The sequence below is a fragment of the Peromyscus californicus genome, unplaced genomic scaffold, assembly GCF_007827085.1.
Source record: "Peromyscus californicus insignis strain IS unplaced genomic scaffold, ASM782708v3 Scaffold_6__1_contigs__length_162567912, whole genome shotgun sequence".
In the NCBI taxonomy this organism is placed as follows: Eukaryota; Metazoa; Chordata; class Mammalia; order Rodentia; family Cricetidae; genus Peromyscus; species Peromyscus californicus.
Window position 1 is genome coordinate 141700596 of NW_026294584.1, and position 17303 is coordinate 141717898.

At 49.1% G+C, this 17303-nt stretch overlaps 1 protein-coding gene across 2 annotated transcripts in view; it reads right to left on the reverse strand.

Annotated features, from left to right (window-relative positions):
* Positions 1 to 3657: 3657 nt before the first annotated feature.
* The window catches only part of Prmt8 (protein arginine methyltransferase 8), a 95688-nt gene continuing 82042 nt past the window's right edge, over positions 3658 to 17303 (reverse strand). The window contains exons 8-11 of one of the 2 annotated variants that reach the window (XM_052721841.1): positions 15103 to 15253; positions 12846 to 12925; positions 5278 to 5399; positions 3658 to 4576 (exon numbers count right to left, since the gene is read on the reverse strand). In XM_052721841.1, the coding sequence (XP_052577801.1) occupies positions 5298 to 5399; positions 12846 to 12925; positions 15103 to 15253 (333 nt within the window). In that variant the 3' untranslated portion in view covers positions 3658 to 4576; positions 5278 to 5297. The remainder of the gene's footprint in view (positions 4577 to 5277; positions 5400 to 12845; positions 12926 to 15102; positions 15254 to 17303) is intronic. The other variant, XM_052721840.1, reaches the window with a different exon arrangement.

Sequence of the window (17303 nt, forward strand, 5' to 3'; positions counted from 1 at the left end):
CACAGCGGTGAGACATATAATGAGCACATTAAGGAAGTGTGTCTCACACCTGTTCTGCCCAGGGGCTGAGAGCTGAGTACACTCATGGGCTGGGGGTGGGAGGGGGTGTGCACAGACCTAGGGGACTCAGTTAAGTCAGCATGAAGGAAAGCTGAATGACCTTATTTCTCAGGATTTGGACAAGAGCTAATCAAATCTACCAGAGACTAACATGGTGAGGGAGTTCCATGAAGTGCATGTTGACTTAGGGGTTCGGAGTATCCTATCCTGGCCCATTATCCAATAAGTGTTTCTTGGATAATCTTTTGATTAGTGGATACACTGTGTCTGAGTCTTTGCGGAGTGCAAGCTGATGATTTCCTTTGGGCCAGAGACCTTGGAAGCTCCTGACCAAGAACAGACTACAGCCACTGGAAGTCAGGCTTATCTTGGAAGTCACAGGATAAGAGACCCCGAGTTTAGTGTGATAGCTGATAGCTCAAGGGTATAAGGCAAGCCAGAGTGCCCCCCCATACACACATAACCAAGTAGGGTTGTGCTCAGAAACAAGATGTCTGAGGAATAGATGCTCAAGGTCCCATACAGACAGGTAGCAAGGATCAAGAAAAATGTTCTTTTAGAAAGAAGGCTTCACAAACCAGGCTGGAATTGTTGAGGGTCTTAGAAAAAGGTATTTTATAAACAAGTTGGAGAACTCTTAGACTCTGAGACCTGGGGTTGGGGGTGGGGCTGAGACAAGCAATCAAGACAAGACAGATACCAGTGATTCAAACTGGCCTCCAGGTCGGAAGTGTACTCCAAGCAAGTTGAACATGACCCAGGGATGGTATCTCAGTCCCTTTCTGTTGTTATAACAAAATACTTGAGACTGGGTAATGCAAAGAAAGAAAGAGAGAGAAAGTTAGTTTATTTCGGCGTTGGCTCTGGGAGCTGGGAAGTTCATGGTGTTGGTGAGGGCTTCATGCTGCTTTAGTCCATGAAAGACAGCACAGGAGCAAGCAGGGGTGAGAGCGGGATGAGGCATGAGTAGCCATCCTCCACCCTGCTTCGCATCAGCCAGCTCCACTGTAACCGGCCAGTTCGGTGAGAGCAAGGACTCACCGGCCTGAGAAAAGCATCAGTCCTCTCACAGGGGCTACAGTCCCACAGTGAAACTCTCCCACTGAGACCTACCATACGGCACTAGCTCACTAGGGACCAAGCAGCCACACAAGTTTCTCTGGAGACAAACCATAGTCCAGCCACTGAGGATGGGCTAAGATGCCTGGGGACATCCCATGCCATTGCTGAGGTCTGGAGCTGGGCAGTGCCTGCAGATGGAGTACCAGGGGTAGCATGAGAGGCCGGCTATAGATCGATAGAGGTGGAGACTAGGTAGGCCTGGCAAAGGCTTCATATCTGCCCATAGGCCCATAGTCTCCAGGGAAGATGGCTTCCATGGACCATCTTACTTAAGAAAGTGAGGAAAATGTCAGTATCTCAAGGGACTGGAAGGCCAAGGACTAGACAGGCCCATGGAAACATTGCATGGAATGAGGTTTGCTCAGCTCTGCTGTTGGCCTGATCCCCCTAGCTCTATACTCAGTTCATTCACAGAAGTCACATCCTCCGAGCCTGTAGTCTACCTGGGGGAGAGAGACCTTCCAAACCTGGACTTCAGAGTATGCCCAGTGGCCCATGTTCGACCATATCCACCACACACAATGGCAAAAGAGGCAGTGCAGATCCATGCTCATGGATCTGTGAGAAGTTCTCCAGAAGAGTGATAGCAGAGAAAGCCACTAATGGGCTCACTAATGCAGTCTCAGCAACAACAAAAGCAATGAGTTTGGGTGAGGGGTGAGCTTCTGAAGGGACATACATTCTACAACATCTCTGTGTCTTAGACCCTGACTTCTATTCAGAACACAGTCAAAGCAGATATGGTTTGTTTTCACTGAATCAGAAAATAAAACAACAAACAAACAAACAAACAAACAAACAAATAAATAAATAAATAAAACAAAACAAAACCTAAACAAAAGAAAAACTTGGACAGTTCCCGCTGGAGACTTCCAGTAGCAGGAGGGGACAGAGCTGTCATTTTAATCCTTTGTGGGGTCCATGGGCAGAGAGTGATGGCCACAGAACAGGGTCTGGGGCAGTCCCAGGAGGCTGAAAATGAGGACTGGGGGTGAGGGGAGACTGGGATGGCCCTCGTCTCTGACAGCTGGAGAGGATGAAATGGTGTCATGGATACCTGTAACTCTCACAAGATGGTCAACCTGTTGACTCCTACAGTTTCTGGCAACCTGGGACTTTGCCCTGTTTGCAGGCATCCCCCGTAAGTGGGATTCAAGGCTGGGCCCCTTACAGTAGGCAGAACATAGGACCTCTCCAAGAGCTTTGGTAATGGAAGCTCACTAATAGATTTCCCTCCAATGCCCTCAGAATGCCCCTTTTCATAAATTTCTTTTTCTAACTCAAGGTTTTGCCCTCCCCTTAAGTTTCTCTATTTTTCTCATCTGGTATATGCAGATTAAATTATTATATAATTCTCACTGATTTTTTTTTCTAAACACAATGAGGGTCTCATACTTAAGGTCAAGTCTCTGAAGAACCAGCCTAGGGCAGGAAAGACATGTGGAAGTAGTCTGGAGCCTGCTCCAGCTCTGCACCGACTCTGTGGCTCCTCCCTGGGTCCCAATATCTGTCAGCTACAAAGTGGGTGATGAGGCTTTTGCATCTATCTCCCAAGGTTTTGGGGAAGTTGTCAAGATTCATAACAGAGAGATCTAGAAACAAAAGAGACACTGCCATTGGATTTGTCATTATCTGAGGACTCTCCATAGACTTTATGTAGGCTTGATCCTGTCTAGATAGTCCTTCTAGGTTGGTTTTTATGAAAGTAGAGAAAAATGTTAAAATCCCCCTAGAAGAGCACTCAGGGGACTGGAGCCTGGGGTCCTGGAGAAGGTTGTGGGAGCCTTTCCTAGAGTCAGGTTGTGCTAGGATATGCTGTCCCTGTCACCACCTCCTGTAACTCACTCTATGTAGGCAGCTCCACCTGGAACAATCTATTACCAGCATGCCTCTCCCATGCACAGCCAAGCCCAAGGCCCCTCTGCATCTGACCTCTCCTGGGCACCATCACTCCACACAATGGACTCCATCTTTCAATGGGCCCCTTTCCTTCCCAGCACTTAGAATGTCTCTCCCATGGGAGACAACACAGGTGATAGTCCAGAGGCCAAAGAATAATCTAGAAACAAAGACCAAGTATTCCACCAAGCCTGACAAAGCACACTGTCTTTCTATCCTGTGGAAATTCTGTTTCCATTCTCAGACAAGGGCCTTCAGACTACAAGTAGCTTCCTGGCTATGTGTATAGCACTGTTGGTCAGTTCCTGTCCCCTTCCCCAGCACCCTCACCTCCACAGCTCCAGGACTCTCGTGTCCCCTCAGGGCAAGCCTAGACAATCTACAGAAAGGTGTGCAGGACTGACTCAACTTCCCAGCTGCTTCCATTGGAACTTATTTCCAATGAACAAACATAAACACAGGCAGGGGCTGCACTCCACAATTTTCTGCCCCATTGTGGCTTCCTACCACCCACTCTACCCTCTGCACCCACCCCTACACCCACATAGCATCAGGAACACAGGTATCCCATATTGCTTCGTTCTCATGTGTGTTTATTGAGCGCCCACAGAGCCCGTGGTACTGTGCTCAGGATTCAGAGCCACAGTCTAGTCAAAACGAGACCAGAGCTAGAACACAGAATGTTTCATAGCTGCGTAACATCTGTTAAGGGATGGGGATGGGGAAAACTAATCACGAAACAAATTCCTATTCAAAAGCAACAGAACCTCCTCTGAGAGTAATATAGATTCTAGGCACACACATCCACACTCGCGCATACACATGCACACACACCCCTCAGAATGAACGCCCAAGTCTGCCCACTTAGTTGTATATGCATGCATATACAGATGTTTGTGGGCAAGGAAATTAATATATATGCTGTGTGCACACACACTAGCACATGTGCGCGCACGCACACACTCACACACACATACACACACACTCTCACACACATACACCACTGCACAGACGGAAAATCTGGCTTATGCTATCAAAGACACTATGTCTCCAGGTTCTAGTGGAAGCAATCTGTCCTAGATGTCTGCAGCATGCAAAACTTGGAAGATCCATAGAGTCAGTTTAGGAGGACAGTGGGGGCACATGGGTATGTTTCCATCCTCGGAGCCCCCACCACTGCACACCAGGCGACAACAAAGCCTTTGTGAAGGGCTCCGGGGGCAGAGCAGAGGAGCTGGAGGCTCCCCGTCATGGTGGGGCTCCGGAGAGCCCTGGCAAGTTCACCAATCTTCAAGGCAGAGTGGAAAGCTCTGGTTGTCGAGTGTGGTCCTCCTAACAGTATTCCTTGGGCAGCGTGGCAGGCTGAAGTGAGTGCCTCTTCTCGCTTGCTTTCTGCAGCTTCCCACATGTGCTAACGCATTTTGTAGTCATTAGATACAGATGTTTCACACAGCTGTCCCTTAAAATCCAAGTCTACTGTGAAATCGAGGTCTCGCTGTGAGGAAAGAGCAAAGGGCCACAGTGTGAGGCTAGGTAGGGGATCATAGCCCTTCCCAGGCACAGGACTTCTCTTGAAGCCCACAGGGACAGGCAGCCATGGCATCTCTGGCTAAGGGGTCTCCATGGACAGTCCTCAGGAATCCGTTCTGGTGCCCCGTTATCCTCACAGGAAGGACTCTGACAGCTAACCTAAGCCTTCCTGTCCTCACACAAAAGCAGTCCCGGGATTTCTTTCATCTAGGTGACAACTGAGGTTGGCGCTGGGTCTGGCTCTACACCACCCTCAACACCCTGCAGACTTGTAGTGTCTGTGCAGATACAGGGACACCTCAGCAAGGTCCCACCAGGTCAGCTGGAGAAATGCCCAACCAACACTCCCTCTATAGCAGACCCTTGCATTTACTGGCTCAGCTCACCCTAAATGAGGCAGAGTCATTTGTACAACATCCCTTCTCAAAGGCTCTCCTGTGGGCTTCTGGGAGCTGTCCTCAAGGTTGAGTTCAGAGTCCAGAAAGCCTCTAGCCACTGGGGTCAGAAAGAGTCAATGTTGAGATCATCAATTAGGCCCTGTCACCTGCAAACACAGCTGCTGTCTGCCTCCCCCAGAAGCTTTTCTGTTTGTAACACAAGACATTCAGCTGACTTCTGGGAGCTCCCCTCAGTGGTCATGGCCATGCAGGGCTCCCTCAGACTCACCACATTTTTGGCATTTGGCTTCATGGATATGGTCCCATAGATTTCCTCCCCCCTCCGGACAGTGAGGTAGTCTTCCAAGTAGAAGACGGTCTGCTTCCAGTGGGTGTAGGGGGCATCAGGGGCTGGAGAGGGACACAACAAGAGAGGGAAGAAGAGAGAGTCAGAGATGAACAAGAGTCAGCTGAGGCCCAGGACTCACAAATGAAGTCCTGAGCTTTCCATGGTGGAAGGGCTCTGGCAGGCCCAAGCATAGCCAACACAGGCCTGAGCACGACATACAGGGCTCTGGTAGGCCTTGCTCTTCCCCATCCCCTCTACCTTGCTATGTATTTTTTTTTTTTAATATGAGTACTCTGTCTGCATGCCAGAGAGAGCTTCAGATCCCATTACAGATGGTTGTGAGCCACCATGTGGTTGCTGGGAATTGAACTCAGGACCTTTGGAAGAACAGCCAGTGCTCTTAACTTCGGAGCCATCTCTCCAGCCCTCCCTCTACTTTGCTAAACCATTAGATAACATTCCTAAAGCCAGCTACCAAGGTCCATTCCCTTATTTGGCCACTTACTTTTCCTGAGGCTGACCGCCAAGGTCCAGCTAGCAAAGTATCAAAGCCTAGCAATCAAAAGCCCCTTGGACTCACCTTATTAACATGCCTAATTCAAAATTAACCAGTTCATCCTAACACTGGGTTTCCCCCTTTCCCATTACAAGCTGCCACTTGCCTCTACACCACAGCTGTCTCCTTTCTATCCAGAGGCAGTCCTTTGTCTCTCTGGGACAAGTACCCCTGCCCCCTTTCCTTTGCTCCCTTCCCCTCGTCCTCTGTTTCCTGTCTTTGTCTCTTATTCCCTGTCCTTTGTTTCTGTGGTGCAAATAAATCTCCTTTTATGCTGAAATCTTGGGCTTGGGGTGTCTTGTGCCAGCACCAATCCTTTCATGGGGGACTCAGTGATTTTTGCCCATACACCAACACTCAAGGGGCCAGGGGTACAGTCCAAGCCCCAGAACTCCGGACTCAGCCCTGGTGCCCTTCCTCACATTTCAGCCCCGCTGAACTGGTGATCTCAGTGAGGGGTCAGAAGAGAAGCAGCCTTGTACCAGGGAGCAGCTGGTACCCTGAGAGCTCCCTCCGCAACCAATCCCATCAGCGTAAATGGGTCTCCTCCCTATTCTCCTGTGTTAGTGCAGTAAAGACTTGAGAGTGCGAGGCATATAGAGCAGAACATCCCATCTCCATCATTTGTAGGTTTATGACATCATTCATGCAATCTCTACAGCTCGGCCAGTCTCCCAGCTTTACCCACACCCCTCCTTCTTACTCCTGCATCCTTCAAGTATGGGAGTTTGCCCCAGTGCTGCACCCAGCACCCTGGCCCAGTCCTGCTGTAAGATTCCAGCTGTGCCTTCCCAACCGGACCAGAAAGAAGGAGATTCTTACTCCACAGATCCCCCCTCCCGCATAGCTCAAGGTCATTGTGATGCTTGCATCTCCTGGGTATTTGCCACTGGATCTCATGTGGTCTCCAGCTGACTGGGAGGGGCCCTGTGTCTTTGGATACAGTCCTTTTCTTTGGCAGTGACTGCCTCTGGAGCACTCTCCCCCTTCCCTACTCACTACATCCTCATCCTTCAAGGCCAGCCTTCCTGGACCACTCCAACCTGGATCTATCTGGTGCTCCAAGGGCATCCAGAATGGATGTCATCACAATGCCTAGCATGCCTCAGAATGAACGCCTTCCCCTCACTTGTTTACATCCTTCACAGACTCCTAGAGAGCAGAGCCAGGCCAGCCTTGCTTAGCTCTCCCCAAATTTAATCTAGAAGTACGGAGTCGAGTGTCAAGTGGACACCGATAAGTGGACAGTGTCAAGAGCCCAAAGCACAGCATCATGTGATGTGTGATGTGCCTAAAGATGCTCAACTGAAACCGGTGGGCCACAGGAGACTCAATTTTGGGTGAGAGCCTCTTGGCTGAGACCCTCATCTTCCCCCAGTGGACTTTGCTTCTTGCCTAAAACCAATGCTAACAGCAACAAGACTTGGGAAGGACATAAGGGTCCTTCAAACACATGGAAGACTGTTTGCATGGGAGACTGCCTTACATGCGCCGTGGGGAATTACTAGGAGTCAGTTGTGCATCTGCAGGAGGAATTGGAGCTGTCTCACAACCGTGGGAACTGAGCTGCTTACTCCTCCCCGAGGTGTTGAGGACACCACTGGCAGTGAGCTCATTTGTCACGCACCGAGTTAGACAGGGTGACCTCAAATATCTTCCCAAACCCCAAGATCTATTTTAACGATGGCAAAGAGGCCCTTCCTTTCCCTTTGTTGTTTGCCGGGAGCGGGCTTGATCAAATGTCAGTGGTCAGATGGAGACTAGGGCAGCCTTCAGTGTGTGCATTTGGCAATCAATGAAAACCCAAGGTCACAGGAGAAAGCACAGCCCGAGCATCTGGAGGGGGAGGGAGGAGTGAGATACCACAGCCCGTGCCATGCAGACCTGGGGCCTCCAGCCCACCTAGCACCCAGCCTGCAAGGCACGCTGCTGTCTACAGACCACCTGCTCTCAGCACGCTTCTGCCAATTATCTCTAAATAAACTGCCAAAAGACAGTTCTGGCTGTGTGTGCAGAATGCCGGAGTGTGAGTGACAGCACTCTCACCCCCATCTCCACCTCCACCCACTCAGGCAGGTGTTCCTAAAGACCTTCAGTTAAGGGGATTCGAGCTGCCTCCTCTATCACCCAATCAGAGACGTTGAGGATCCGAGCTTCACTGGCTTAGGTCTGCTGGCCAGTGAGGCCAGACGGCTTCCAGGGAATGGCCCAAGGCATGCATGCCACCCCTGGGTGGAAGGAATATTGTCTCAAAAGATTTTTCCAAACGTCATTTCCATAGTGGAACCAGTAGCCGTGGCCTAACGGTCTCAACATCTTTTCTCATCTGAGTTTTCCACTGTGTCCAGTAGAAACAGCAGAATTTAGAAGCCTGGCTCTGCGTGGTTTTGCATTTCTAATTCAATAATTTTGGGGAGGTGGTGCACAGAGGGGTCAGGATGCCAAGACAGAGTATCTGCCCCCATGGCTCAAGTGGCTGTCTTCTCTCGCATCCTCCTGGGTAGATGAGGGGGGAAGGACAACAGGCCCCACCTGGTTCTATATTCCTTTTGCCACAGGTATGTACTGTGACCCTGGAAATCCTGCACCACCACATGGACCTATAGGTCACGCTATTTATCCCCTGAGGTGTTGTAAGGGTGAGATGGATCGTAAAGAGTGACCATACCTCCCTCTGTGCCTGGGGACACAGTTCATGTCTCTTCACCCAGCACAATCATCACTAGCTCACCCTCTTGCTTGCCAAAGCACCCTTAATTGAAAGCTGTATCATATGGACACCCCACTTAGAACCGATTAGTTATAACAAAACCACATTAGGGGATGGCTAGGCTGTGGCAGCTGATAGTGAGTCATTTCATGAACTGGTGTGTAAGTATCCATCCATAAACGGAGGGATACCTGCAAAGAGACACTGCCTCACGCCGGTGTTCTACAATGCCTGAGTTATATCTGGAATGCTGCAATGCATGGGGTGGTACTCACACTACACCATGCATTCAGGGCTGTGAATGATGTCTAAAGCCTTTCTTTGTCAGTAACTAAGTTTTCCCCCCTTCCCAGTCCCAACCCACAATCCAAGATGGCTCAGCTTCCAGTCATTATGAGGATGAGTTCCTCTTGAGAAAATTCTGGACCCACATGTCAGTCCAGCCTCCTGGTTCTGGATTACTGCTGATCTTCACTTGATATTTACAGTGAGTATGACCAATACTGTTTGGAATGCTGCAGGTATAAGAATGTGTATTCAAAGATCTTTGACTTGGGATGCCTGTCATGTGCCAGGCACGGCTCTGAATTTGTCCAGCAATGGCCAAGATGAACACAGTTTTGCATTCCCATGCTCATCCCTCCTGTAGACCCTACACCCTTAGAAGACCATCAGGCAAATAGTAGATAGTGTAAGCAGAACTGTGGAAGCAATGATCTTGGGTGAGGAATGGAAACACAGGGAGCCATGAGAGCCATTGGGAGTGGCCTCTCATGAAATGATCCTCCTGTGCTTTGAGGAAGAGAATTCCACTTCCCATTTCACTTTCTAGTGGTCAAGTAGTTAGTGTTTCTTTGTAGGCTACACGTTTTCCAGCTGTATATTTAGAGTTGTGTTGTCCAGTGAGCTTCTTGGAAATTAAAGACCGTGCACAGAGAGTCTTCATTGACCTGGAAAATGACTCAGTGCCACAGGATACAAATCGGGAAAGAGGCTGCCTGAGGCCCACAAAGTCACCTGCTCAAGGGCATCTCTGGTGATTATCATGGTACCTTGGAAAACCTGATATTTGAAGGCAGCTTCCCTTAGGGCCACTGCCTTCCACCCACCCCACAGCTTTCCTGGATTGAACAGCAGCAGCAAATCTCCTCCCACCCTCAGAGAGAATGAGTTCAAGGGGACAGGGACAGCTGTGCCTCTGGCTGGCAGAGCCTGGAACCTTGGATACTTCTGCCTGATGCTGTAAAGCAGCCAGAACCATTAGCAGCAGCATTTTCAAGCCACACAGTATGTGATTTGCTTTTTTGAGTGGATCCCCCAGAGCTGGCTGCACTGGGTCTGAGATGGAAGACTCAATGGGGAGCCAGCAGGGAGGAGCACCCGCTGGGGAGGGGAGGATGCATCCACAAACTCCCACCATCAGCATCTTGGTTTTGCACGTACATGATTGTATTAAAACTCTTTTTCCAATAGTCAGGACATAGGACTACTTAATTTAGGGATGGAATGGCTAGAAATGGGACGTTTAGATAAAAAATTCAGAGATACCGATAGCAACTAAGCCACTAAGTTCTGAGGTGGGCTCACAGGGAGTTCTGTGAATACGAATTAGTTTATTTACATTTATTAATTATAAATATTACCATATATCATTTATTCATCATCCATTTTAGCTGATATTTATATTTTAATTAAGTATTACTCAACAGCTCGTGCACTTACATTCCAACAGAAATAATAATAAATTTGTTTCCAGCTACTCTTTTGCATTGTAGTTAATAATTTAGTTCCGTTCTAGTTAATAATTCATCTCCATCCTAGTCAATGAGTTAGGTGGTAAGTTCATGGGTACTCATTATATTAATAAACAAATAAGCCAAAAGTGAATCATGCATAGGTTGTCCAATTGTGACAGCATGTCTTGAACCAAACATTGGGATTTATCAAATTGTATGCACCTATGAGCCTGAAAAACAAAAAAAAATTACTCTGCCAGTGGCCAGAGTGAAGACTCTGAGTAGAGTCCGCTGCCAAGTGCACATGGTCTAGTAAAGTCTTTGACACACTAAACTGGTGCTCATCTCCCGAGAGGGCTAAGAGACTAACCAACCGCATTTCCTCTGGTTCTCAGCAAGCAGGGTAAGAGTTTACAAGCAGCATGGAGACTGGGTGAGCGCAGAGGATATGCCTTGATGAGGAGACAGGCTTGGCCTACCAGAAGGGAGTCAGGCACAGTTGAATTCTCAACTGTTTCGTTCCAGATGGTCTCGCAGTGCTTCTCAAACTCAAGTGGGAACCATGGCCACCTAGAGGCTTTGCTGAGGCACAGAAGGCTGGGCCACCCTCAGAGTTTCTGAACTGATGGTTCTAGGGTGAGGCTTTCCTAGGCTACTGTCCACATACCACACTTTGAGAGTCACAGGAGTGCACAGAGACACAGGAGTCAAAGATTTTAGGACCTATGAACATCCTTCCTGAGCCCAGCTTTGCAGAGTTCTGTGCAAACAAGAGGGAATATGGCTTGCTAATGGCTCAAAGTCAGAGAAAAGCCTTCCACCTGGGCTTTCAGCCTAAGCGGAGTAATGGTAAGGGGATGGCCAACAGACAGAGGGGACTGAGCCTAGAGTTACACACTTCAAGTCCTCACCTTCTTTCAGGAAGCCCAGAAGCAACAGTTTGGAGTCTGGGCTGAGCCCTAACCAAGCCTCCTCCTCATGGAGCCATTAGAATGTCAATCCTGCCACCACAGAGCCAGGGAATCAACTCTAGACAGAAGTCCAGTAGGCTATTGAGACCAGAAGCAAACAACTTTCAAGAAAGATAAGTCTTAGTAAGAGTCATGGGTCAGGATCCAGGCTTTAGACACCCACAGCTTTTTCTAGAGTGCCCCTGCTGGTGGCTCTCATCACCCACAGGGTAGGCTCTGTGCTATCATCATTGAGAGATGGGAGAGACAGAGTTAGACATCATGGTTCCCTCACTACCAGCCTCCCCTCTCCATTGCTAGACTGAGTCTCCTTTATCCTTAAAGTTCAAGTAGAATCTGACTTCCCCTCTCCAGGCTGCTCCTGCACACTGGAAAAAAGAGCTCAGCTCACCTACTGACCTTTGAAGGAGGGCAGCCCTCAGCAATGGCCCAGATCCGGATGGGGGGGATCTCTGGTTTTTCCCAGGGCCAAGAGAGCACCACTCCAGCCTAGATGATAGAGCCCAGGAGATACTAGTCTTTGTAGTCAGAAGCTGAGTGCTGGACCTAGGAGAAGACTTTCTGGGATTTGGACAAGATTTGTGATTGTTTGTTTGTTTGTCTGTTCATTTGTTTGTCTAGAGACAAGGCCTCTGTATCCCTGGCTGATCTGGAACTCACTGTATGGACCAGGCTGGTCTCAAACTCACAGAGATCCACCTGCCTCTGCCTCCCAAGTGCTGGAACTGAAGGTGTGCACTACCACACCTGGCCTGGTATTGGATATGCTCAAAAAGTCTCCTGCCTCCTGTCCACAGGTTAAAGGGCATTCCTGCCCCCCACGTATCTAAGAAATAAGTGACTACATCTGCTAGAACATTCCCCCGTGCCACTAGCACACCTACTCAGCCTCTGAGGGCACACTCACAGTTTCCAGGAACTCATATGGAGGACATTCAGTCTCCGGACCTTTGTCCTAGCAGCTCAAGCAGGCTATTGCAGAAAGAAAGGGGTAACAAGAGCCCTCTGATAAAGGACCCTCCTGTTCCTGGGTCACAACCCAAATGAACATGCAGAAACAACGGCCCCATGATGAAGAAGTCCCCTGAGCCTAGGGCACTGGAGGGAGCCCAGAGTGGCTGTCCTGTGGGTGGGAGTGATGGGAAAGAGCTTGGGCATGCCCAGCAAGATATGTCTGAGGACCCACTAGGGGGCTAGGGCCAAGCCATGGAGCCCTCCCTTGCTGGGCCCAAAGGCAATGAAGTGCCTCTCAAGGCAGACTAGACAAAGGACATGGTTTGAATTTGTCTGCCAAAGCTCATGTGTTGGAAATGTGGTCTTCAGTGAATGCATCAATGTTGAGAGCTGAAATCTTTTGGAGGGCAGGGTGAGTAATTGGGTCTTGGGGTTCTATCCTCGTGAATATACAAATCTATTCATGGATGGATGGACCTGTGGGTTATCATGTGTCTTAGTCACTGTTCTATTGCTGTGAAGAGACAGCATGACCATGGCAACTCTTATAAAAGAAAGCAATTAACTGGGGGCTTGCTTACAGTTTCAGAGGGTGAGTCCATGATTATCATGGTGGAAAGCAGACAGGCATGGTGCTGGAGCAGTAGCAGAGCTTTGCAACCTGATCCACAGATAGCAGACAGAGAGAAAGAGAGACTGGTCCTGGTGTGGGCTTTTGAAAGCTCAAAGCTCAGTCTCAGTGACACACTTCTTCCACTGAGACCACATATCCAACCCTTCCCCAAAAGTTCCGCTCCCTGGTGACTAAGCATTCAGATATATGAACCTATGGGGGCCATTCTTTTTCAAGCACCACATCACAGGACTGGCCCACAGCACAGGAAAGCTCTCTCTCGGGCTTTCTTTGTCTCGTCTTTGGTACCCTCTGCCACATTATGATGCAGTACAGATCCCTCATTAGGTGTCAAGCTAAACATGTTTTTGGACTTGCAACTTCCAGAACTGTGAGCCAAATAAACTTCTGTTCCTCATAAGTTATCCAGACTCCAATGTTTTGTTATAGCAACAGAAAGCAGACCAGGATAGTGGAAGTCATCTTCTGGAAATGCAACCACAGACTTAATGAGTGGACACAGGAGGGAAAAGCAGGAAGGAAAGAGAGAGGCCAGTTCATAGCCCAGAGAGAGTTATGTGTAGTCTTTTTTTTTTTTTTTAAAGATTTATTTATTTATTATGTATACAGAAGAGGGCGCCAGATCTCATTATAGATGGTTGTGAGCCACCATGTGGTTGCTGGGAATTGAACTCAGGACCTCTGGAAGAGCAGTCAGTGCTCTTAACCTCTGAGCCATCTCTCCAGCCCTATGTGTAGTCTTACATAGAGGCCATCACCTCTGCACATTATATTCACATTCCCACTTGTGCATATGGACTATCCTAGGGCCAGAAGGGGATTCTATCAGAATCTCTATGCTGTTCTTACCCTTCACACAGAATTTTTTCACAAATGCTAACCAGATACACGTAATTAAAAATCTCCAGAGGACAGGCACAGTTGAGATGGATCAGTAGCCAGAGACTCTTACCACATTAGCCTATTGACCTGAGTTTGATCCCTGGAACCCACATAAAGGTAGAAGGAGAGAATCAACTCCAAAATGTTGTCTTCTGACCTCCACATGCACAAGCACGCCACAGCACACCCACCCCTCACACACATCATAACACACATTATAATAATAATTCATTAAATTTTTCAAAAGGGAATCTCCTTACCCAGCCCATGTCTCCTACCTTGCCCTCATCCAGTGTTAAGTAGGGCGTCATATATGAGCAGGGTGGAGGTGATGGGGATGAGCCCTCCCACATTATCAGCAGCTTGTAAAACCAGGAACGGAGATAGCAAGACTTGGATGATTAGTCAAAACAATGAGAAGTCTATCTCTGGCCCCAGGTGCAGACATGTCATTCTGAACTGACAGGAATTGCCTCCATTGCATTGGCCTGTGGGCATGTCTATGAGGTATTTTCTTGATGGTTAATTGATGTGGGAAGACTCAGCCACTATGGATGGTACCATCCCTCGGCAGGTGTATCTGGGATGTATACAAAAGGAGGGAAATGTGAACCTGAGAGCAAGCCAATAAGCAGCGTTCCTTCAGTTCCTGTCTCTGTGTTCTTGCCTGGGCTTCCCCCAGTGACCAACAATAGCTGTAGGATTAAATAAACCCTTTCCTCCCCCACGTTGTTTCTGGCCATGGTGTTTATCACAGCGACAGAAAGCTGACTGGGACAGCCTCCATTCTCCTGTGCTCACACAAGTGAGCACACAGGAACCTTCAAACACAAGACACAGTGTAAGGTAGACCTAAGGACGGAAGTCAGAATGATGACCTCCCTGAGCACTGTTCACGCTTGACCCTCCAGAGTGTCTCCCCCCACAGTGGTCCCTTTGGTCACTATCCACTCTCACCCTCCAAAGTACCTCATGTTGTTTTACAATAAGCTCGCCTGTGTTATGTAACTACACCATGTCTCGTAGGAATTCTTTCCTTAAAGACCACAAGGATAGAAGAGCAAAGGGGAGGCCAGAGCGCGTTCCTGGTGACACCCACGCCAGCTCTCAGCTCTGGGAACTCTACCTCTATCGTGTTTACCTTCTCCTTGGGAAGTCAAGAGAGTGGGGGTTACATCCTCTCCTCAGATGGAGAAAGCTCGTGAGATGCCAGGTCACAGGCCCAACTGATGTCTGGCCAAGTTAAGGCCAGCCCTGGTTCCTACCCATGAGCCTCCAGGAAGCACAGAGGGGAAATTACAGAAAACCAACGGAGAGCTCACCTGTAGAAAAACCCATTTTCTTGTGGCACTTGGTAAATTCAATATTAAAGTAGGTGACGAGGGCGTGGACGTAGTCATTGCGCTGAATCTGCAGGCAGAAGGCAGATGTGAAGGACAGCTCTTCCGTCTTCACAGTGTAAATGTCCACTTCCTGTAGCCCAGAGGAGAAAGAAACCGGAGGTTTACAACCTCTGTCTTTCGGGGGCCCAGTAGCCTTACCCCTAGAGAAACTAAATTAGCCACTACTTTGGGGTGACTTCCAGACCCACCCACCACCCTCCCAACTACCTCCTCCATCTTTCCTAAGGTAAAGGACACTTGGAGAATGGTGTGAGTGGAACTGAATCCAAATCTGACCAGAACTGAACCAGGAAGGTCCATCTGCTAGCGGAGGAGGCCAAAGGGGCTGAAGGTTGAGACAAGAGTGACTGAGGAGACCAAAGCAAGTTAGAATGGCTATAGCCAGCCAAGCATTGCTACCTTCCTCCAGTCATCACAAAGTGTGGGGCCCCCCTGCTCAGCGTCTCTATTACCTGGGAGAAAATTCTGAGAGGGGCAAGGAGAGTCACCACAGACCTACTCAATCAAAACAGCAGGGCCCTCGCTCCAGGTCTCCCATGAATCAGAAGACTCATTCCCCAGCCCCCACTAATTTTTATTTTTTATTTAAGTTCTCCAAGTCAAGAACACTAAGTGTTGCCTCAGGACTGAAGCATAAACGGGCTGGAGGAAGTTCCGCTGACCATTTATAACAAGACTAGACAGGTTTAAAAAATAAATAAGAGGGGGAAACATGAGGCGAGAAGTCTCAGTTTGGACTGGGGAAAGCGGAACACAAAGAACTAATAATTCTCACAAGTTCAGCTGGAGAGTGACTGAAAATCGATGTTGCGTGGGGAGCGAGTGCAATGCATAGACGGCTCTCCATGTGCTGCTCTTCTGTGAGTGGAGGATGCTGACTGACCTGCTGTTCACTGGCCATCCTGAGGCAGGAAACCCTGCTGGGGGCTCTAAGGGGAATCCAGGCAGATGCCAGCGAGACTGGCTTTTTTTGTTTGTTTGTTGAGGCAGGGTTTCTTTGTATAGTTTTGGTGCCTTTCCTGGAACTCACTCTGTAGACCAGGCTAGCTAGCCTCGAACTCACAGAGATCCTCCTGGCTCTGCCTCCCGAGTGCTGGGATTAAAGGCGTGTGCCACCACTGCCTGGCACCAGTGAGACTTTAAGAAGAACTTCTCTTGTGTTGGGCTGTATAGCAAGAACCACTCTTTGGGGGACTCAGGAAGAGACAGGCAGGCATCTCTGTGCCTAGTGGTTCCAGACAGTGTTCCAGATACCCAGCAACAAGACCCATAGAGAGACAGATGGCACTGGGCAAAGGGCTCCCATCTCTCTGTGTTTTTAGAATCATTAAAAGGAATGGGGTTGCAAAGGTCATAGGACTTGTAAAGAAGAAATAGAGTCCCAGGAGCCAAGCCAGTCTCAGTCCTGATGGGACCTGAATGAGCCACCATGGCCCTTGCGGAAGGGAAAACGCTCCCAGACTGGCCAGGAAGAAGGCAGAGGCAGGGTTAGAAAGTGAAGCCCTCCAGTCATTGGCAGCAAGCAGCTGGGCTACAGGGTTGGATGGAGCCTTCCATGAGGTGGACACTACATAGTTTCTAGAGCCCAAAGATGGAGAATAAGAACTAATGGGAAGGTGAACCTTGGGCCAGAGGGGCCACCATAGATGATATAAAGCGTCTCATCCATCCTGATAAGTGACAGCTTGACCTTTGTGGACAGCCCAGGGATGCTGATCCTCTGTCCACCATGTAGTGCCTTCCAGGTCCAGGCATCTTTAGAAGCAGTGGAGAAATCACAGCTGTTTGCCCTGACTTCCACCTACAGGGCAAGCTGAATGTCCAACATGGAGGCCCTTCACTCTCCTGCTGGGAATCGCAATGCCGCGGGGTTCTGTCTGCATTCAAGTACGCTCTCCACCCCACCTCTTCAGCAGAGACCCTGCCTAGGAGTGGAAGCCATTGTTCCAGGGTAAGAAACCCCTTTAGAGGAGGTGTCTGATAGACTGTCTCAGTGCTCACAGTCCCTCCAAGCCACACGCCATCTGAAAGTTCCCCGTGGCTCCAGAATTCAAGAGAAAGCCTCAGGGAACTGAGCAGTGACTAATGGTGTCCATAAGCACCTGGTGACTTTTCTGCCC